The sequence below is a fragment of the Cibotium barometz genome, chromosome 55 (assembly GCF_041138505.1).
Source record: "Cibotium barometz isolate CiBa-2024 chromosome 55, ASM4113850v1, whole genome shotgun sequence".
NCBI lineage: Eukaryota > Viridiplantae > Streptophyta > Polypodiopsida > Cyatheales > Cibotiaceae > Cibotium > Cibotium barometz.
Window position 1 is genome coordinate 38405915 of NC_141100.1, and position 19588 is coordinate 38425502.

Consider the following 19588-nt stretch of genomic DNA (forward strand, 5'->3'; position numbering starts at 1 on the left):
CCCCCCCCCATATAGCACTACCCAGTCTTTGAAACTATCCCTCTTGGCCCCCTTCAACCCAAACAAATTATGTTCTTTACTAGTCCCCAAAAGGTTGCATTTTTCTTCCTGTCTTCAATACCTATCACATTCCAAGTGCATCCCCCTAATTATTCATGCAAGGGTAGTTTCTGGGACCATCTCTACCTCCTCACTGTGCCTCCTTCATCAAGGACTAGTTTCTGAGTATCTTTCCAGGAGGCTGATTCAACCTGCCAATTAAATCTTTCAACAGAAGATGTCTCACTCTTAGTTCTTCCAAGAGGACTAAAAGGGTTGGAGTACATCAATGGGCTAAGATCACTAGGAGATTTGTTGGCAACCCTCTCTCTAATATCAAATGGTGCCTTAAAGAGATGTTTTATCCAACCAAACAACATAGAGGCAATGTTTAAAAGGTAAGGAAGGTAAGGTAAGGTAAGGTGGGTAGGGATGGACTATTGGGAGCCACCCTAGAATTTGAATGTTGTGGTATCATTTCAACTAGAGAAGGGTTAAAATAAATTGGCCTTAAAAAAGGCACAACCTTGGAATTTCAAGGTTGTGGTATCAATTCAATTAGACAAGAGTTAAAATAAATTTCCCTTAAAAAAGGGACCACCTTAAAATTTGAAGGTTGAGGTATAATTTCATCATTTCAATTAGGAGGTTCAAAATAAAATGCCCTTAAAAAAGAGCAGAATGTTGAAAAAGAAAATAGAAGTACCTCTTCACCAAGGGCTCAACCTTTACATTTGAAGCCTTCAAAGCCCTCCAAGCCGTAATAGAAGGCCATCGATCCGAATTTATAGATATACATATTTATGTTTTGCAACGCTCACCCTTCAAATAATTCGAGGGCTCATACCAAGGTATCGATATAATCATCGAAATCATCGAGGATGTGTTGCTGACGGCGGCGAGAAATGACGCCGTTCTCGAGGTTGAGGTTCAGGGGAGCCACATTAAGGTACTGCACTACTGCATTGAAAGTGGCTGGAGCCCTGCGCTCGGACACCATCTCCTCCATGCGATGCTTGGGAGAGTGCTCTTGGTTGAAGCGCCCAACAACAGGACTGTGATAATTACGAGCTGCGGTGCTGTTATTACTAGTGTAGCAGCTCCCGCACAGATCGTAACGCACTTGCTCCCCACAGTCCCTGCAATGGTAGCGCTGGCCGACAATTGGGAACATCTGGCGAAACATAGAGGTCAGCGCAATATTGATTTTTTCACCATTTTCTAGAAAAAGAAAGGTTCTGATTATTCCTTCTAAAGTTCTCACCCCGCAACCATCGCAGCCAGCTCCGATGTGCACGAAGCCACGTTCTAAGTCAGTTTCGGCCCGATCCACTGTGAAAAAGAGATCGACACGCATTTTAAGCTGTATCGTGTATGTATCCTCCTGCTGAGACGATGTTTTTTGTTCTATTTTGGGGAGGGGAGGGCACCTGCAGCAGGTATAAATGGCGGAGACGTCGCGTGCGCCCGCCGTTTGGACTGCGCCTCAACTTCCTGTTTTCTTTGAGAGTAGAGCGATGGGAAGATGCACGCCAAGTGGTGGTGGAGCGCGAGACAAACCCCAAGTTGGCCGCTTGGGTGTACGGCTCGGCAGGAGGGGCAAGCAGGGTCCTCGACTTGCAGGGCCGACCTCGTCTCGTCGCCCTGATCGCAGCACGACTCGCACAACACTGCGTACATACATACATGAATGAGGTGCAGTTAAATGTTGTACCAAATATTATACCAAGGTTGCACTTAATTTGCCAGCTCGCGCCTTTACCGTCTCCGCAGTTAAGAACCACCGGCCTGTACAAGAGTTTTCTACAACAGATGCAAGAAAGATCTTCTGTCGTAATCTCATTTGAATCATCGCTAGCTGTAATTACTGGGGCGATCTCCTGTTCCTTCGGCTCAGTTGAGCATTGCTCTGAATGGTGTTCGAAGTTGATCATTTGTGCTTCTGCTTGCTCCGTCCTGTTCATCGTGGGCAAAAACTTTTCTGTTCTCGTTTCCATCTCAGGAAAAATGTGACAATGATTCGGGATTATACTCGAGGTTCCCGTACTCAGATGTCGATTATGACAGGCGGGGCTCATGGAGAGCTTTGCCGGTGTACTGGGCGGAAGAATTCGGGGGGAGAAGATCTTCGTGGACTCCTCCAGCGCTGCAAAATCCCAACCCCATGAGAAACCATAAAATCCGCCCGTGTACATAGAAACATTTAAAATATATCCCAAAACTACTCTCGCTCTCCATACATAGTACACGGATTAAGAAGGGGGGAGAAAAAAAGAAGGATCGAATTTAAGAATTCTGCAGATCCATCTTATGTATAGGGACATTTACTGTCAACTTTGGTGAAGATTGGACGTAGAAATACATTTATACAGTAATTAATTTTCTATTTCAACAGTACAGGGCTCGAGTTTCGAATTTGAGTTTGCACAATTTTAATTTCTCGAACTACTGGAACATTGAAATCTCAAATATATCTACTCCAACCAAGTTAGTGGTACCCTTGGGCACGAATCCTACCTTGTATCTCGTTTGCCTTGCGTTTGTAATCCTCTGGCCATGCCTTAGTAAGGAAGAAGTGGAGCAGCTGGCACACTCGGGGGAAGTGAATGTAAGGCCGCCGACAAACCGGACACTGAGACGGCTTGCTTTGGTTCATGGAACGCCTCACGCACCAGAAGCAGAAGACGTGGCCGCAAGCTGCGTGCAGAAGCCATGAGAGTCATGAATTAAATATAATTTTGCGAGATTGATCAATTATTAGCCAGAATTAAAACGCCATTGCTTCAATTTGCTTGCACAATCAATATATATACTTGTAAAAGTAGCTAATACACTGAAACAACGTGTCGGCCTCACCTTGGACGATAGGCTTGTAGACTATGTCTCTGCAGAAAAGTGAGATCGCAATTAGTGACCCACACACACGCACGGCGCAATGAAACTGGAAAGAAAGACGCGGCATGACTTACAGGCATATTTGACAAACAAAAAGCTCGAATGGGGGCTCGCCCACTTCCTCCTCTAAAGCAATCGTGCTTGACAGGCAGCTACAGGGCTCGGCGCAGCTGCCCCTTGCATTTTCGCCACACATGATTGCTGTATGAAAGGTCCAACCACCAAGGAATTAGGGGAGAAGGCTGGGAAATTAAGGAAGTACTCTGCGAGGGGGTGTGAGTAAAGCGAGAGGTGTTATAGTATTAATCAGCAGCCTAGCAGGGTAGCCGACGCAGTCCGTAGACACGGGGCGCCGAGTCAACCGTCTTGTATGGGGGGAATTCGACCCTCGTGCTAGGATATATGTATGGGGGGGGAATTCAAGACCTCGAGAAAAAACAGAGTCAGCCTAGGGAAACGAAGTCACGAGTGTCGTGGGGTGAAGCAGCTGCTGGCAGACCACTAGAGTCACCACGGTTCACCTCTCCTTTTTGCATCGCTTTGAACATGTCACCTACCAAGTGAAGGGTTTTCAAAACTTCTTTTTTTTTTTTGAGATTGTAATGATCAACACTTTTACATCATTTTAGAGCATGTCAAATGCTCTTAGAAGCAGCTTCCCATGGCTCTCACTCCTAGGTACTTCATTTTAATTTAGTTTTGTTTACTCATGGGTCTTATTTTTAAAATCATTTAAATCTCAATAATATATAGGGTATAACTGTGAGAGTAGTCGATAAATATTTCTTTCAAGACGAGAAGCTCCACCATGGGTTCGAGAGATGGAGAAAACAAAGTGCTAAAAAATCAAGCATTTGCAATATTTTTTCACTTGAGATTGAGAAATCTCTATTGAAATCTACCACAATGACAATGTTTTGTATAATTTGGTTATAATAGCAGCATGTAGGAGCTTTTCAATTCAATAGTAAAGACAAATGTAGATGATTCTCTTTATCTTAGTTGTTCAAAAAAATGCTAGTTTGAATCATTGACCAAGTGTTAGCGAAAAAAGTGTTGGTGGGTCTCACACTTTTTAAGACAAAAGTCTTTTCTTTAGAAAAAGGGCATGTGCTCGTGGATCTTGGAGCAATGCTCACAAAAATAATTCTTATTGGCAAGAAAATGATAATTTTTAGTCAATTTCCTTGAAGAAAAGTTCAAAGTTCGGTCGATTTTTTTGAAATTTTAGCGTGTGAAAATAGACTTAAGGCCAATTTTTTTTAGCATTGGTTGAGTTCTTAAAGCCAAAAGAAAAAAGAGAGTTCGTACAAAGGGTCAATTTCCATGCAATGCAATCTTGGGCATGGTTGGTAACTAGTTGCTACATCGCAATTTAAAATCCAAGGTGTTAAGCTCTCAATCACAAGAAATGTGGGCATTTGTATCTTGTTCTAATTTTTTTTCTCTCCCAAGTTGCAATTAATTTTGTATTCCAAGGTAATGTGGAAACATGCTACCAAAGGTAGGTCATGAAAGCTCTTTTCCAATCATGTCTATTTTTTCACACATTTCCCCATCCATCACTTTTGTCACTAGCTACAAGTTCCCCACCTATACCTACCATAGAATAGTGCATTAGAAGGTTGTAGTACGATAAGTACCTTTCACATTGCATGAGTGTAGTGAATTCAAATAGTTTGGGCCTAGCATAGGTCAGATTTTATGGTAGATTTATTATCAAAGAATTTTCTTGCATTTGTTTGGGACATTATCAAGGTCTTTCTTGGCCTATCCAAAGTAATTCCTTGCATTTGTTTGGGACATCATCAAGTCTATTATCTAAATGCCTCTAAATGCCTCTAAATGAGAGTGAGTATCCTTATTGATTTGCCATAACCTTTGATTCAAAGGAGCACCTTAGTGTTAAAGCTAGAATCACTATTAGCCTTGACTATTTTATGTGCTTTACACAGTGTGACATGTCAAAGTCCTCTAAGCTTTGTCACATCTCAAGTATATTGACGTGTTGAAAATTCAAGATATAGCTAATTGAGGATTTTAAGGTAGTGAAACTACAACCACTTTATGATTGGATAAATGTGTTCATTCTTTAGGGGGTGATTGATATATTTTAGGGGCCATTTAAAGTGAAGGATTATTTGAATTGAAAACATTGGATTTCGTGTCTCCCATGCCATAATACAAGGCGTGGTCAAAGATTTGGTATTAAAATCTTTGCTTTCAACTATCACGCACTTTTGTTAACTCATTGTTTTATTTTAGCCTAGATTTCTTAATTTTTTGGGCTGGTCTATCTCCATCATTGTCCAACTTTCCAAGTATCCCCTTCTCCCACCCTAACTTCCAAGATCTTTCACATCTCTCTCTCTCTCTCTCTCTCTCTCTCTCTCTCTCTCACACACACACACACACACACACACACACACACACATATGGGGCTCTCTATTCTTCACACCCTTTATAGCCCTTTACAGATCTTCTTTAAAACTTTACACACTCTTTGTACCTCTCTACACATATTCGCAGCACATTACTTTACATAACTTTGTTCCTCTATACAACTCTATTTCTCCCTTTTCTTTTCTATAATTGTCTATTGCTCCTCTCTACACATCCATCTCTTCTCACCCAATTATTGCACTTGTGTATACCTAGTTGCATTTAACATATATATTTTCTTAAACTAAATAATAGATGTAAATCTTTAAGTATATGGGATATTTAGTCAAACTAGTACACTTAAATAATTTTACTAATAAAAACATCATTTAAACCACCTCCTTGCACTAGCTTAGTTATCTCAAGTGTATAGATGAAAATAAGGCTTAAGTTCATAAATGGCCTTAATGCCATGCCAATACCTACTTGAGAACTATTCAAAACCTATGATAGTCTAAAAGGAAAATTAGAGGGTAGATTGGACACATTTGTGTTTATAAAATGTATATAGTAGTCCATAAAACTACATACACATAAACACATTCCATACACATGATTATGGGGATATTTCTTGTTGCATGTCTTCTCTTCCAATACCCTCAAAGTTGCATTCATTATTTCCTTTTTTGCTTCCTTTATTTGTATGGATCTCTTTGCATCATCACGATCAACTTACCTTTTTTAGCAAGTGTATGGCCTTTACATACCCACTTATCTCAGTTGATTGCATTGGTTTCATACTGCATTGACCACATCTTGGTATCCTAAAAACCTGCATCATAGGCACCCATCCCCTCTTTGCTAGTTACTGCTCATCAAATTTCATTTTTCTTTGAAGCTATAAATCCTTTGTCTGTCTCATGGCATCTTGTTTTTTGAGCTGCAAATCAACTAGGTTTAGCATCCTATCTGACATCTCCTCTCCTAGTACAGCATATACCTTTTCTAAATACCACATACTAGACACATCAAGCTCAATAAGATGCAAGGCCTCATGTCCATATATAGTTGGAATGGAGTAAATCTTAGAATCTGTGTGTAGGTGCATTTGTAAGCCTAAAGTGCACCATCTAATGCCTTATCTCAATGCTTTGGATTACCCTCAACAAGTTTAGTGATAAGTTTTCATACAATACCATTAACTTTCTCTACTAGTCCATTGCTTTGAGGATATTAAGGAGTCACATGTTTATGCCTGATATCAAGAGTCTTCAATGCTTCATCCAACGCTTCCTCAACAAATCTAGGGCTATTTTCAAATATAATTTCTAAAGGGGCACCGAATCTGCACAGCAGATATGAGTGTAGATAAACATGTGGACAACCTTACATGTGATTCCGGTAGTAGACATAGCTTCAACCCATCTAGTCATGTAATCCACTTCAGGCAAAAAATATACTTTTCCATTATGAGACCTAGGTAATGGCCCTATAGCACCTATGCCCCATTTCTCAAAAGGTCCCATAGCTGTAATAGATTGTCTTGGTCCATAAAATAAGTCTTCTATTTCTTGCAACTTGGCAAGCATGACAAGAACTACACCAATGCTACACATCGACATGCAGAATAGGCCAAATATATCCAATTTATAGAATTTTCTTCACTATGAGATCATGAGCAAAATTACCACCACATACATCATCATGTATATCCTTGAGAATTTTTAAAATTTTAGCATTGTTGGGAACCCTTCTCGGAATCAGATCTGAACTCTTTTGATACAACATGTCTCCCAACCAAACATAAGACATGGCTTTTTTGGCCAACCTGTATCTTTCCATTTTTTAGCAACCAACTGGATACTCACCAGATTATAAATACATAACAGTTTCCTAAAGTTTTTTCATACCTTCATACTTAGGCTCTTGAAGAGAGATTTTGGATAGAACACATATATCTCTAGTACCCTGTTCCATTTATTATTGCTTGGCTAGCCTCTTGATTTTTAACTCTTGGAATATGCACCAATTGAACTTCTTCAAATGAGTTAAACAAGGTTTTAACTCTTCTAACAAGATGTTTCAAATGGTCAGACTTATATGATCAAATATCCAATACTTGCTTCACCAATAATAAAGCATCTCCTTTGACAATTAGCCTCTAAATTCCTTGTTTTTGCATTTCTCTAGGGCTAAAACTAGAATTGTATACTCAGCACTATTGTTGCTACTAACATCCTTCCGCACTACTTGTTTCTTGCATACTAATACACCCTCTAGATCAAACAAAAGATAACCTCCACCTGCCATTTGTGTCCCTCTCCTATAGGCTCCATCAAAGAACAAAGTATATGCATTTTCCAAAGGCTCAAGGGGTTTCCAAGATGAAATCTGTTGAGATTTTTTTCAAAAATTGATAAGTCTTTTCTTTTTAATGGTCTATAGGTCAACAAATCAACAAGAAGGGATGCCCTAGTACTATCTTCCACCTAAAAGGTATACTCATAGCTCTATAATTATAATTCTAAATTTTTCACTTAATTGCATATGTTGATGGGTTAAAGTGAATATTGATCCCATAGTGATGATAACAAAGGGCTTTAAAAGCAAATCAGACCTGAATTTTCTAATGGAAAAAATCAGAGCCAAGTATATTTGTTCAACCTCAGTATAGTGCTTTTCACCTTTTGTCATGACTCTAGAAGCAAAGTAAATAGGCTGAGGCATACATGAAGTTTTGTCCTTTTGCAGCAATAGGGCTTCTCCAATAGTATCAGTACATGTGCTTGGGCTTACTCTTACCAAAGAAAGGTTGAAACACCATGTTAGCATATTTTTGAAAGGTTGGAATAGCATTGGTGAGCCCAAAAGGCATTACTCTGTATGCAAAACACCATGGAGTGATGATTGTAGTCTCCAACTGGTCCTTTGGAGCTATGCTAATTTGGAAATAACCTCAGTAACCATCACATATAGTATATCTTTTATAACCTGCAACCTCATTCAGAATCTCATCCTAGAATGGCAAAGGATAGTGATCCCTTTCGGTAGCTGCATTCAAAGGCTTATAGTCTACACAAATTCTCCACTTGTCATTCTTTTTTGGAACTATCACCACTGGAGATACTCACTCACTCTCTTCTAATTGGTATATGAAACCTACTTCCAATAGTCTGGTCACCTTCTTCCATAAGGCATCTTGTTAAATCACGCCAAGTCTCCTAAGTTTCTGTGTTATACCGGCTTCACATTGGGCTTCAATTCTATGTGATTTTCGATAATTTCTACTCCCCTAATCTGAGTATATTCAGTAATGGAAATTGGGACAACATTTCCATATATTGATACGCTAGTTCAAATCCTTAGCAATCATTTTGTCCAACAAAGCTTCATACTCCTCATTTTTGTCCACCTACTAAAAATTCAAGGCAGCCTATTTGCTAAAAACAAACTTACTCCCATGACCTCCAAATATGTTTCCTCTTCACTTTCAACATGCCTCCCTTGATGACCGTGACTCATAATCATACTTTTCTTCTCTCTCATCTTCATCCAAGTCACTATACTCCACTTGATCCTTCAAGTCATACACAACCCTATGCTCATCCTTTTTCAAGATAAGATGACCTTTTAACCAATCTTGTATAGCTCCCACTCCAAACAGCCAAGGTCTACCTAAAATGAGTGTATAGTCATTTGCCTTGATGGTCATAACACGAAAATTCATTTTTCTTTTGATTCCACACACATCCACTTCTACTTGTCTGATCACACTTAGACACTTAGCCTTATTGTTGTTCACCATCTTTACCTTGATGTATGGAATCTCATGGATCTTCAATTCATGAGGGTGCCTTAGTAGTATAATGGACAGTGCATGGAGAAGTGGAAAAGGATCCGAAGCGAGTCTACGGTGTAACATAACTGATAGGAATCGGGACAAAGGGTCAAGACGTCCAAATTTGGCTCCATCATCAAAACTAACCAGAATCTGAATAGAGGGTCAAGACATCCAGATCCAGCTCCATCATCAAAATTGACAAGAATCTGAACGGAGGGTCAAGACGTCCAAATCTGGCTCCATCATCGGGAAAACCTAATGAACTTGAATGGTAAGTAATTGGCCAATTCAAATACATCAATTCTTGAAGTATTATCTTGAAAAATGGTTTCAGTGGAAAAATGATATTAATATTAAAAGAAATGAAGCATGAGAGGGCCAGAGGAGACGCTTACTACCGAGATGCCTGTAAGACCCGGTGAGAAGGCATAAGGTATGGAGGAAGCCCAGTAAGGTCTACAGCGATATTAATATTGAAATAATGAGGCATAAGAGGGCCAGACGAGATGCTTAGCTGGGATACTACCAAGATGCCTGTAAGACCCAGTGAGAAGGCAAATCCCATAGAAATTCAACACAACCAACAAGCAACTCACCCAAAAAACAACCTTCTAACAACTCAAAGGCAATATTCAACATAAAACTAGGAAGATTCTCAGAGAAGCTAGGTAATCACATGAAGGTGCTTAGTACTCATCAACTAGTAAGCAAGATAAACACGATACAAGATTCAAGAAAATAAACAAAGTGGCAAATCAGAGTCCTTAAAGTTTTTTTTCTTACTGAAACGTTTGCACTAGCCCTATGTCTCATACACATACTCACACAGAGAAGAGACTCAGAGATAACACAATGTTCTCAATATCTGCCATAGATGTTGCATCTTCTTCAATCCTCCCTTCAACAATCATACCCCCCAAAAACACATCAACTCCATAAGGCATATATCATATATATTTTTTATAATAATAAAAACAAGAACCCCCACTCTCTCTCTTCATCTCGTCTCCCCCTTTTGTCCCTAAGCCCAAAACCTATATTTACATATATCTAAAAAGAAGACTATTCTACCTTCCTTTCTTGCAAAAAGGAATCTGTTGCCCGATACCCTCGAACTCCCATTCTCTTTCTTTTTTCCTCTCCTTTATTCTTATTATGAATCTCTCTGCATCATCACGACGATTAGCAACTTACCTTTTTTAGCCGATGTATGGCCTTTACATATTAATTACCCACTTATCTCGATTAATTGCATTGGTTTCATACTACATCAACCACACCTTGGTATCCTAAAAACGTGCATCAATGGCTTTAGCCTATTCTCCATTCTTGGGTCATTTGTTGTATTAATGCAGAGAGCGAGCTGCTGCACCTGTTCTTTTCTTGGTACTTCCGACACCATACATGAGGACAGGGTCCCCTATTTTTCAGTTCCTTTTGTTTTGGTCAAACCAACACTTTCTTCGCAATTTCTCAACCATAAGCCCATGTGATACAATTAGCTGGATTTCATCAAGTTTCTCTAAATCCACCAATCTTTTGGCTAATACATTTTTGGTTAACCTCTTTTGCACCACAATTCGCGGGCTTGGAACTAAGTACTCCATAGGCATCACTGCCTCAACGCCATAAGCTAGACAGAAGGGAGTATATCTCATCGCTACCTTATACAATGTTCAATATGCCCATAAAGCTGCAATTAGCTTGTGTTCCTAATCCATGTGGCTAGATTTTAATGTTTTCGTCAAGATAGTACAAAAAATCTTGTTTGTACTTTTCACTTGACCATTTGCTCGTGGATAGTAAGGTGATGACTTTTGGTGGACTACAACGAATCTGACAAGTGCTCAATCACCTCATTAATAATGAAATGTGATCCCCGATCTCACTAACTAAATCCAGTGGGTAGCTGAATCTAGGAATGATTTGTTCATATAAGAACCTAACCGTGGTTTATGCATCAGCTCGTTTAGAGGCTGATGGACCATAAAGAAAATAAATTTATTGGCCAATAGGTAATGTCGATATTTCTTGATAGCATAAACCATGGCCAACCCTTCCCATTCCGTGGTGGTGTAATTTATCTCTGCATCATTTAACTGATGACTAGCAAAGTAGATTGGGTAACCTAATTTGAACTCACCAGGCTGTGCCAATACGCATCCTATTGCAAAGTTTGATGAATCGATGTGCATATGGAATAGGTTGTCTCAAAATTAGTGCACTGGCTAGTGCTTTCTTCAACTTATCGTATGCTTCTTGGCATTCCTTAGTCCATTCAAAGACAATGAGTAGTCTATATAATGGTATGGCAATTTCACCATAGAATATTATGAAGGGACAATATACCCAACATGGCCCATAAGCCTCTGTACACCTTTACAAGTGGTGGGTGGGGGTAATTCCAAGATTAGTTTTACCTTACTTTTATCCGTGGAAATATCATTCTTATTAGAGATGATGTGTCCTAAGATCACACCATGTTTGACCCAGAATTGGCATTTCAAAGGGTTTAAGGATATACGATACAATCGACATCGTTCAAACACCTTCCTCAAACAAGCCAGATGGTCCAACCATCATGAGTGTGCACGCAGACCATCAATGAATACCTCCAACCACTTTTGCAAGTAGTCTTTGAAGGCTGTGCACATCAATCATTCTAAAGTTGCTAGGGCATTGGTGAGACCAAAAGGCATAACCTTATAAGAATATATTCCCCACATTGTATTGAAGGTTGTTTTGTGCTAGTCTTCTGGTGCTATGGACACCTGATTATAGCTTGAAAATCCAATAAGAAGCTGTACGCCTCTTCACCAGCCACCCGTTCCAATACATGTTTGGTATATGGAAGTGGTGGATAATGGTCCTTCCTAGTGGCGGCATTGACCTTTTTGAGATCAACGTAGACCCTCAAATTTACATTCTTCATTGGCACTATCACGATTGGTGAGAGCCAATCGGTGTGCTTGATCTTGTAGATGAAATCCACACAATGAGTTTGTCAATTTTCTCCTTTACAATTGCTGCATATATTGGATTCATCTGGTAAGGTTTCTACCTAGTAGGTCTTGATCCTTCCATGATGGGATCGTGTGTTGTACCACTTCAGGTGGTACACCCTTCATCTTTGTGTATTTGTAGGCAAAGCAATCTTTGAATTCTTTGAGGAAGCGATGAGCTCCTTTTCCTCAGCGCTGGAGTCAAATCCTTAGTGATATAGATTGTTTTCCTCCCCTAGATCTGCAATATTGATTTCCTTAACCTCAGCTGGACCATTGTATGATGTGGATAGACCATCTTCCTTTATTCTTTCAGCCGTCAATTGGACCACTTTTCGCTCGTCTCAATGGTGTCTGTTTTGAAATGGTCCGACACTGAGAGTAGGTCTGGTTTATCTTCATCCTTTCTTTTTGTTTGCGCCATCACCTTCTTAGCCTTGCACTCAGCTTTAGCCAGAGCCTTGTTTTGTTTTCGGCGTCCTACTTTTATGAGCTTAGGCATTTTTGGCTCTTGAGGGATGATCTCCTCCTTATGTTTTCCTTCCAAGGATATCGTACTCAACTCCTCATCCCAATTCTTAGAGAACTCCTCATGCACCTTAGTAGCTTCAAGATATCTCAGCAATTGGGCGTCCGTGGGTTTACTTCGTAAATAGGGCATTTCGTCGAGCGATATACCTCTTTTGTTTTAGCCATCTTCCAAGGCGTTGGGCACTGGTGTGGCCTTGTCCATTCTAATCCTCCGTATCCTCTTCTCTTGGTTGTACATTTACCATACACACTGAAGTGGTCGGGACATTTCCTGATTCAATATATTGGGCTCCTCTGGGTTGCAAAACATCTATAGTGGCTAGCACATGCATCCAGTTTTCATTGAAGTCTGGAGGGGGGAGTGACGCATACATTGCAGCTTCTTCATCCTCTTTTTAAAAATATACCATTGGTTGGAAGACTTATAAGGACGCGGTTCGCTCCAACAGTGACCGAATCGTTGCCAAACAATTGCCCTTCCATTGGATGTGCTTTCCACATTCATAGATCTATCTTTAGGATTTGCGAGTCGCTTTGAACATACACGTGATCTAATGCCCAATCATGCACCAATTCGGATTCCCTCATGAAAGGTCTACCCAAGATGATGTCGTATGAGTTTGATTGGTGTAAAAAGTCCATTACATGATGGTAGCGGAACAAAAAGAGTTTAAGTCGTACATTCTTCAACAGCCCCATGGGTCTTGACGATGTTCCATCTGCCATTTTGACATTAGATATGCTCTTTCCAGATATTGGTTTTCCCCAATTCTCCCAACATGATGCTTACTCCCGCTCCTCCTTCCAGGATAGCCAATTCTTGGTACCTGTTATGATGAATTGGGATTGTAGCATTTGTGTCATCACTCTCATAATATTGGCCTAGTTGATTGACCAATATTTTGACGAATCTAGGGGTTCTCAGCTCTGCATGCTTAAGGTCATTTTTTGCCAAAGGTGACCAGGTCTCCTCGGCAGTGGACATTGGGTTTAACCTTCCTTTTACCCAATCTTTTATATCTTCCCACAATGCTGGTAAATTGTGTAACAATGGTCCTAAGGGCATTTGAGTAGACAGTACGGCCTGAGAGACTGCCTATGTCTCTTGGCTCCCTGGAAAATGAGGGCTTCTTCCTTATATTCACCCCTAGGGAATGAATGAATGGCCATCTCTTGCTCTACCTCCTTAAACATTCTTGCCATGAGATCACACTGTGTCCCTCCCTCAGACTCTTCTGGAATTGGAGTAGACACATCCAATTTCCTTTCCCTTATCGGCTCGTTTCTTGCATACATTGTATCCCTTGCCTTGTTAGCCCTTAATTTGGCTTCATGAATTCATTGGTACTCCTCCACTAGGGCCTTAGCTTCTTCAAGATTTCTTATCTCTTCCTTAGCATTTGGGTATTCGCCAGTCCCCTTAGGGGTTGCTGGTCTCTCTCTTTGTGCCTCTTGGGTATGCTCATCTGATTTTGGCACTTGTTTGCTTCCTTCCTTTGATTGGGTGGATCCGGTGTCAATAGTATCTTCTTCGAATTCATCCTGGATTGTGACCATGGTGTCGTCGCCGTTGCCTACTTTTTTCACTCTCTTCCTTCTACCAGTTTCTAGAGGTTGTAGCACCTGCTAGGTTCTTCCCTTTGTCCTCTTGTCTGGCTTGAGCTCGTGTTAGGACATTCAATGGCGTGATTTTCCCAAGTTGCACACTTATGGTCCTAATAGTGGCCTGGTTAAAAGTGGAAACAGAACTACTAGCGATATGGACAGTCTTTGATCAAATGATCAACCCCACACTTAACACAAGTAATTGTTGGCATGTCATTAGGCGGTGCTACCGTTGGCTGAGTTTGATGCGCATGTCATTAGGCGGTGCTGCCGTTGGCTGAGTTTGATGCGCATGAACCACATTCTTGTTAGGACAATTTGCTATTTCGATGAGGTCCACCGCAACTAAAACATTGTAGTGGCCTTGTTTTCTCATACCTGAGTTCACATCTTTACCTTTCCATTTGCACCGTGGTTTGGAGCACTGGCACTAGCATGTTATTTTGTAAGACATAAAACTCTGGCGCAATCTCTATGGCTTCCTCATAATAATCATTATTGATTTCTACCTCTTGCACAATCTCACCCTCATCCAATGGCTCCTCAATCAATACTTGGTTAATTTTGGTCTATGGTGGTTGTGGCGGTAGGGGCGATGTGTCCTGTATCCGTAACATCCCTCTTGGTAAGTAGGATGGGTTTTGGCTACCTTGTAGCTGCAGCAGTTTGCACGGGTGGTGCTGGTAAGGCTAATGGCACTTTGGTTGCCGGCAACTTGCATACCTACACATAGAAGTGTCATGGTTTCCTAATTTCATACAATGAGCACAATAGAGTAGTGGCCTTACTCTTAATTGAGGGAATTTGGTAGTGGTGTGATTCATTCTACAAAGGGAGAACCATACTAGATCCTTCCGAGGGTAGAGATGAGCATGTCCATGCCCTGATGCTTCTCTTCCATCCTTGACTCTTAATTTGTCCAGTATAGCGCTCGTCCATAGTCGTGTTTCCAACTTGCTTACTCCGGGTTCTTGTGTCCTGGTGACTTGAGACTCGCGATGTTGTTGCTACTGAAGTTGCCTTGGTGTCTTCAGGTTGTGGCAATTCAAGCATGTTGTCTTCATATTCTATTGCCAACTTATGCATCTAAGGTAGTCGGCCGAGCTAATACTAGATAATCATGCATTTTATGATCTTGGACCCCTTTGTGGGGCGGAAGCAAGGCAATAACTGATCATCCTTTCTACTTAATATTGTGAAGGTGAGCCATAGGACTCCATCTGTCACCACTTCAAGCAAAGCTTGGTATGAACACATTCTTGAGCCGAGTGAAGTTGATTTTATCTTCTGGCTTCAAGGTTCGATACCATTGATGAGCCTTTCCTTCTAGGGTTAGTAAGAAGGCATGGATCATGGTCACATGACTCATTGGCCCATACGTTTTGCATGTTGACTCAAAGATCTCAATATGTTGGATCAGGTCCCCATCCCTTGAAAACTTTCATATAAGCTTGGAAATGATATGTGGCTTCATTTGGGATGGGCTGGATTCTAGAGTAGTGCTTCCTAGTTCCCGAACCATTCCTCGGCCCATTTCCGAAGCCATATTGAGCAAATCTGCCCTTGTGACCATGTTAAGATCTGCATTTGCATCCACCATTGGTTTTTGAGGAGCTACTCCCCCCTACCTAGATCTCATCCTCTTCCTGCATAGGCTCTTCTAGGCAATTCGGGTCTATGGGTAGGTCCGGCCAACTCATTATGGCTTGGCTCATTATTAGCAGCCTCTGCCCACCCGCCTTTGTTGAATTAAGAGCTCCATGTCTTGTACGAATGCCTCAAGAACGCAGGGTCATTGATCATTTACTCATGTCTTCCTTTGTATAAAGGCGATCCTCACCTTTAGTAGTTTCCCTAGGTGAATTGTCTCCTTCATTGTGCATATTAATGCCTTTCTCTTCCCTTGGATCTTCATTGATGGGTTCTAAATTTAGGGTTGCCCCTTCAGTCATACTTGATTCCATACCATCAATGGTGTTTTGTGATTGAAATGGATTTACATTCTCCATTTCCTTCTGTTCATCCCTTGTTCTTAGAGTATTGAGCTCTTGTTTCCTTAAGGTCAATAATCCTAGTTGTTGCTCTGCTTTAGCCCTCTTCAAGTCTAATTCTATTTCTTCTGATGTTGTTGAGAAAAATTGACAAGTCCTCGTTGCACTTTCCAAGTCTCTCCTAACCTTGGGGGTTCCACTACTGATCCTCGCAGTGTTAGACTGCTTGGTACTTGAAGGCTGGGTTGGTACTGCTTGGTACTCGAAGGCTGGGTTGGTACTTATGGTCTTAGACCTTGTCTAGCGGCACTAGTTGATGAGCCTGTAACCAGAGATTGTGCTTTGTCTTTTGTGCTGGTTTGGAGAGCAAAAAATCCCCTAACTATATCAAAGATACCACTGGATCTTGTAGGGAAAGATGATATTTCTTCCTCTCCAAACCCAAAGAATTGTATCCCTTATTCCATGGACTCTTCACTACTTGTATCAATGGTGTTTAGAACTTTCTAAGTCGAAACACTCAATTGAGTGCTCACCGAGTGGCCTGAACCAACACTCTTTTGATAGGAAGATCCTGGGTGGTTGGATGCACTATCGTTGGGAGTAAGGTCATCTCCAATGAGTTTACTAGACCTCAAGTGCACGAGAATGTGATTTGATAGGCTAAATCACTACCCCAATTTAGATTATTATAGGGTTCTGTCAATCTTAAATTTTAGGTCGTAAAATTGCAGACTACAGTTCATGTCGTGAGATAGGAGGGAATGGTTCATGCCATGAAATCGTAAATGGTTCACGTCATGAGAACAATTTTATGCAATTTCACGTGTTTAATAGTCACTTTGAATTTCAGGTCCACGTTACCTTGATCTGAGTTGGTTGGTCTCAATTTGTGCAATACAGGCACTTTCCTAACTTTGACCTAACATTCCTTGGTTTGTGAACTAGATTCATCACACTGACAGTTCACATTGTGAAATCACAGAAAACAGTTCATGTCGTGAAGTAGTAAGCAAGGATTCACGCCGTGAAACAGGGAATGTTTCATGTGAAGTATGAAATGGGTAACGCCATGAAATAGTGGAGGTTTTACGTCGTGAAGTACTTTTTTGCTAATTCATGGAATAAGATTCCTTAGGATCCATTGTGTCAAGGTGTTAGGATAAGGTACCCTATTTTTAGCAAGGTAATCCCGAAAATTGTGGCGTTGATTGTGAAAGGCAGTTCATGCCGTGAAGTAGCAGGAAATGATTCACGTCGTGAACTATGGCGTGAACCATTTCTTGCACTTTCACGTTTTTGGCCCCCGCATCGACAGAATGAAGTTTGGGTGTAATTTACCTATCCAAATGTTCCAGAATGGTTGTGCTAGGGGTAAGGAATGTAATGCCATTGGCTCCTTATTTTTGTAATTTTTGTGAAAAAAGATAAAAAAATAAAAAACAGAGTATCACACCTGCTCGTTCATGGTAGCAAGTTTTTACAAACATCAAAATTAAAAGAAAAAACGATGCAACGTTCCTCTAGGATAACCTAAGTACTCACCCACACACCAAAAACAAACAATTTCTAACAACTCTTCACTTCCAATCAAACCTTATCCATTCATTCTCATCACAATACAACATTTTGAATGCAAAGGCAATCATGAATCTTGTATAGTTGGAGCTGAAGCTCAAAGAGGATGAAAGAAACAATGGTGTTCCTTGGCAGCGGCACATTAATGGCTACCGCACCTCCCAAGAGAGAACTCTAAATATTCACCATTGGAAGAAGCAATAGACAACAACCATTGTTGGGTACTTACTAATGCTTCGAGCTCACGTCCCTTGAGGTCCCCAAGCTCACTTCCAAAAGCTCCAATCCTCGAAGCTCCTCCTCACGCTGTCACCGTAGAGTCGCTTGCACCACAACACAAGGCAATCTCTCTCTCACTCCTCTACACATACATGCATAGAGAAGGAACATGCACTAGAGTACACTCTCACTCTCTCTCTCTCACTCCTCTACACATACATGCATAGAGAAGGAACATGCACTAGAGTACACTCTCTCTCTCTCTCTCTCTCTCTCTCTCTCTCTCTCTCTCTCTCTCTCACACACACACACACACACAAGACAAGGCAAGAGCTCTCATAGCACAAAGGGGGATTGTCCCCTTCTATTATGAGAAAATACCTTATACTCTTATTCACACTTGGGCGCCCAAAACTTACTAACTAAGGCCTTGGGTGGCCAATATCTTATAATGTACAACTTTTATAGTGCCTTTGCATGACACTTATTAATGTCCTCAGATGGAGGAGCATATTTGTTAATCCAAAATGGGATTAACACCTCAACACTCTCTCTTTCTCTACACTCTCTGTCCCTCTCCCTCTACTCTCTCTCTCTCTTTCTCTCTCTCTCTCCCTCCCTCTACACACACGCTCTCTCTCTCTACCTCTTTCAATTCACACCCTCATGCATGCTCTCTCCACCTCTGTCTATCCTTCTCCCTCTCTATTTCTCCACCTCTCTCCATGTGTCTTATGCTCATTTCTTTGTCGTGCTACTCTCATTTCTCTTCTCCTTTATAATGTCTCTCACCTACTCTCATGTTTTTATTTTCCCTATCCCTCTCTCTTTACACACACTCTATCTCCCTCTCCCTCTCCCTCTACACATACTCTCTCTCTCTCTCTCTCTCTCTCTCTCTCTCTCTCTCTCTCTCTCTCTCTCTCTCTCTCTCTCTCCTTGTATACGCACTCTCATGCATGCTCTCTCCACATTTGTCTATCCTTCTCTCTCTCTCTGCCTCATTGCCACCATACGCTCTCCCTTTGTTGTCTCTCTCTCTCTCTCTCTCTCTCTCTCTTCATGCCCTCCCTCTCGATGTCCCTTCAAATCTATTCCCCCCTTCTCACTCTCTCTCTCTCTCTCTCTCTCTCTCTCTCTCTCTCTCTCTCTCTCTCTCTCTCTCTCTCTCTCTCTCTCTCTCTCTCTCGCGTCATCTCTATTTTTTCAAACAGTAATAAATATGTCTAAATGCTATGGAACATGTCATCTACCTTATATTTTTCAAATACATGAGATCAAAAGAAACACATGATATACAAATTAATTTGCTGTGATATTTAAGAAGCCAATGTATATAGAACAACATTTTTAATTGCCTCATGAGCCTCCACACATACAACACGTCTTCCCTCATAACGGGCCACTAGAGAAAAATCTCCTGCTCCTAAATATAGTTCAACAAATACATTTTCCACTTTTTAGCATGACTTTACGAGGATGAGTTCCCGTAACTCTCTTCCACG

General features: G+C 40.9%; 1 protein-coding gene across 3 annotated transcripts; it reads right to left on the reverse strand.

Annotated features, from left to right (window-relative positions):
- Positions 1–643: 643 nt before the first annotated feature.
- On the reverse strand, positions 644–3398 carry LOC147607726 (E3 ubiquitin-protein ligase PRT1-like). 3 transcript variants are annotated; one of them, XM_086790645.1, is made up of 7 exons: positions 3009–3395; positions 2896–2924; positions 2557–2736; positions 1802–2185; positions 1470–1709; positions 1304–1371; positions 644–1213 (listed from the first exon to the last, which is right to left on the reverse strand). In XM_086790645.1, exons 1-7 carry the CDS (start codon positions 3128–3130, stop codon positions 881–883), a joined length of 1356 nt encoding a protein of 451 aa, XP_086646771.1. In that variant the 5' UTR covers positions 3131–3395; the 3' UTR covers positions 644–880. The 3 variants fall into 3 exon arrangements, with proteins under 3 accessions (XP_086646771.1, XP_086646770.1, XP_086646772.1); XM_086790644.1 differs by having other exon boundaries at positions 644–1371; positions 3009–3398; XM_086790646.1 differs by lacking the exon at positions 2896–2924 and having other exon boundaries at positions 644–1371; positions 3009–3398.
- Between the last annotated feature and the right edge of the window lie 16190 nt (positions 3399–19588).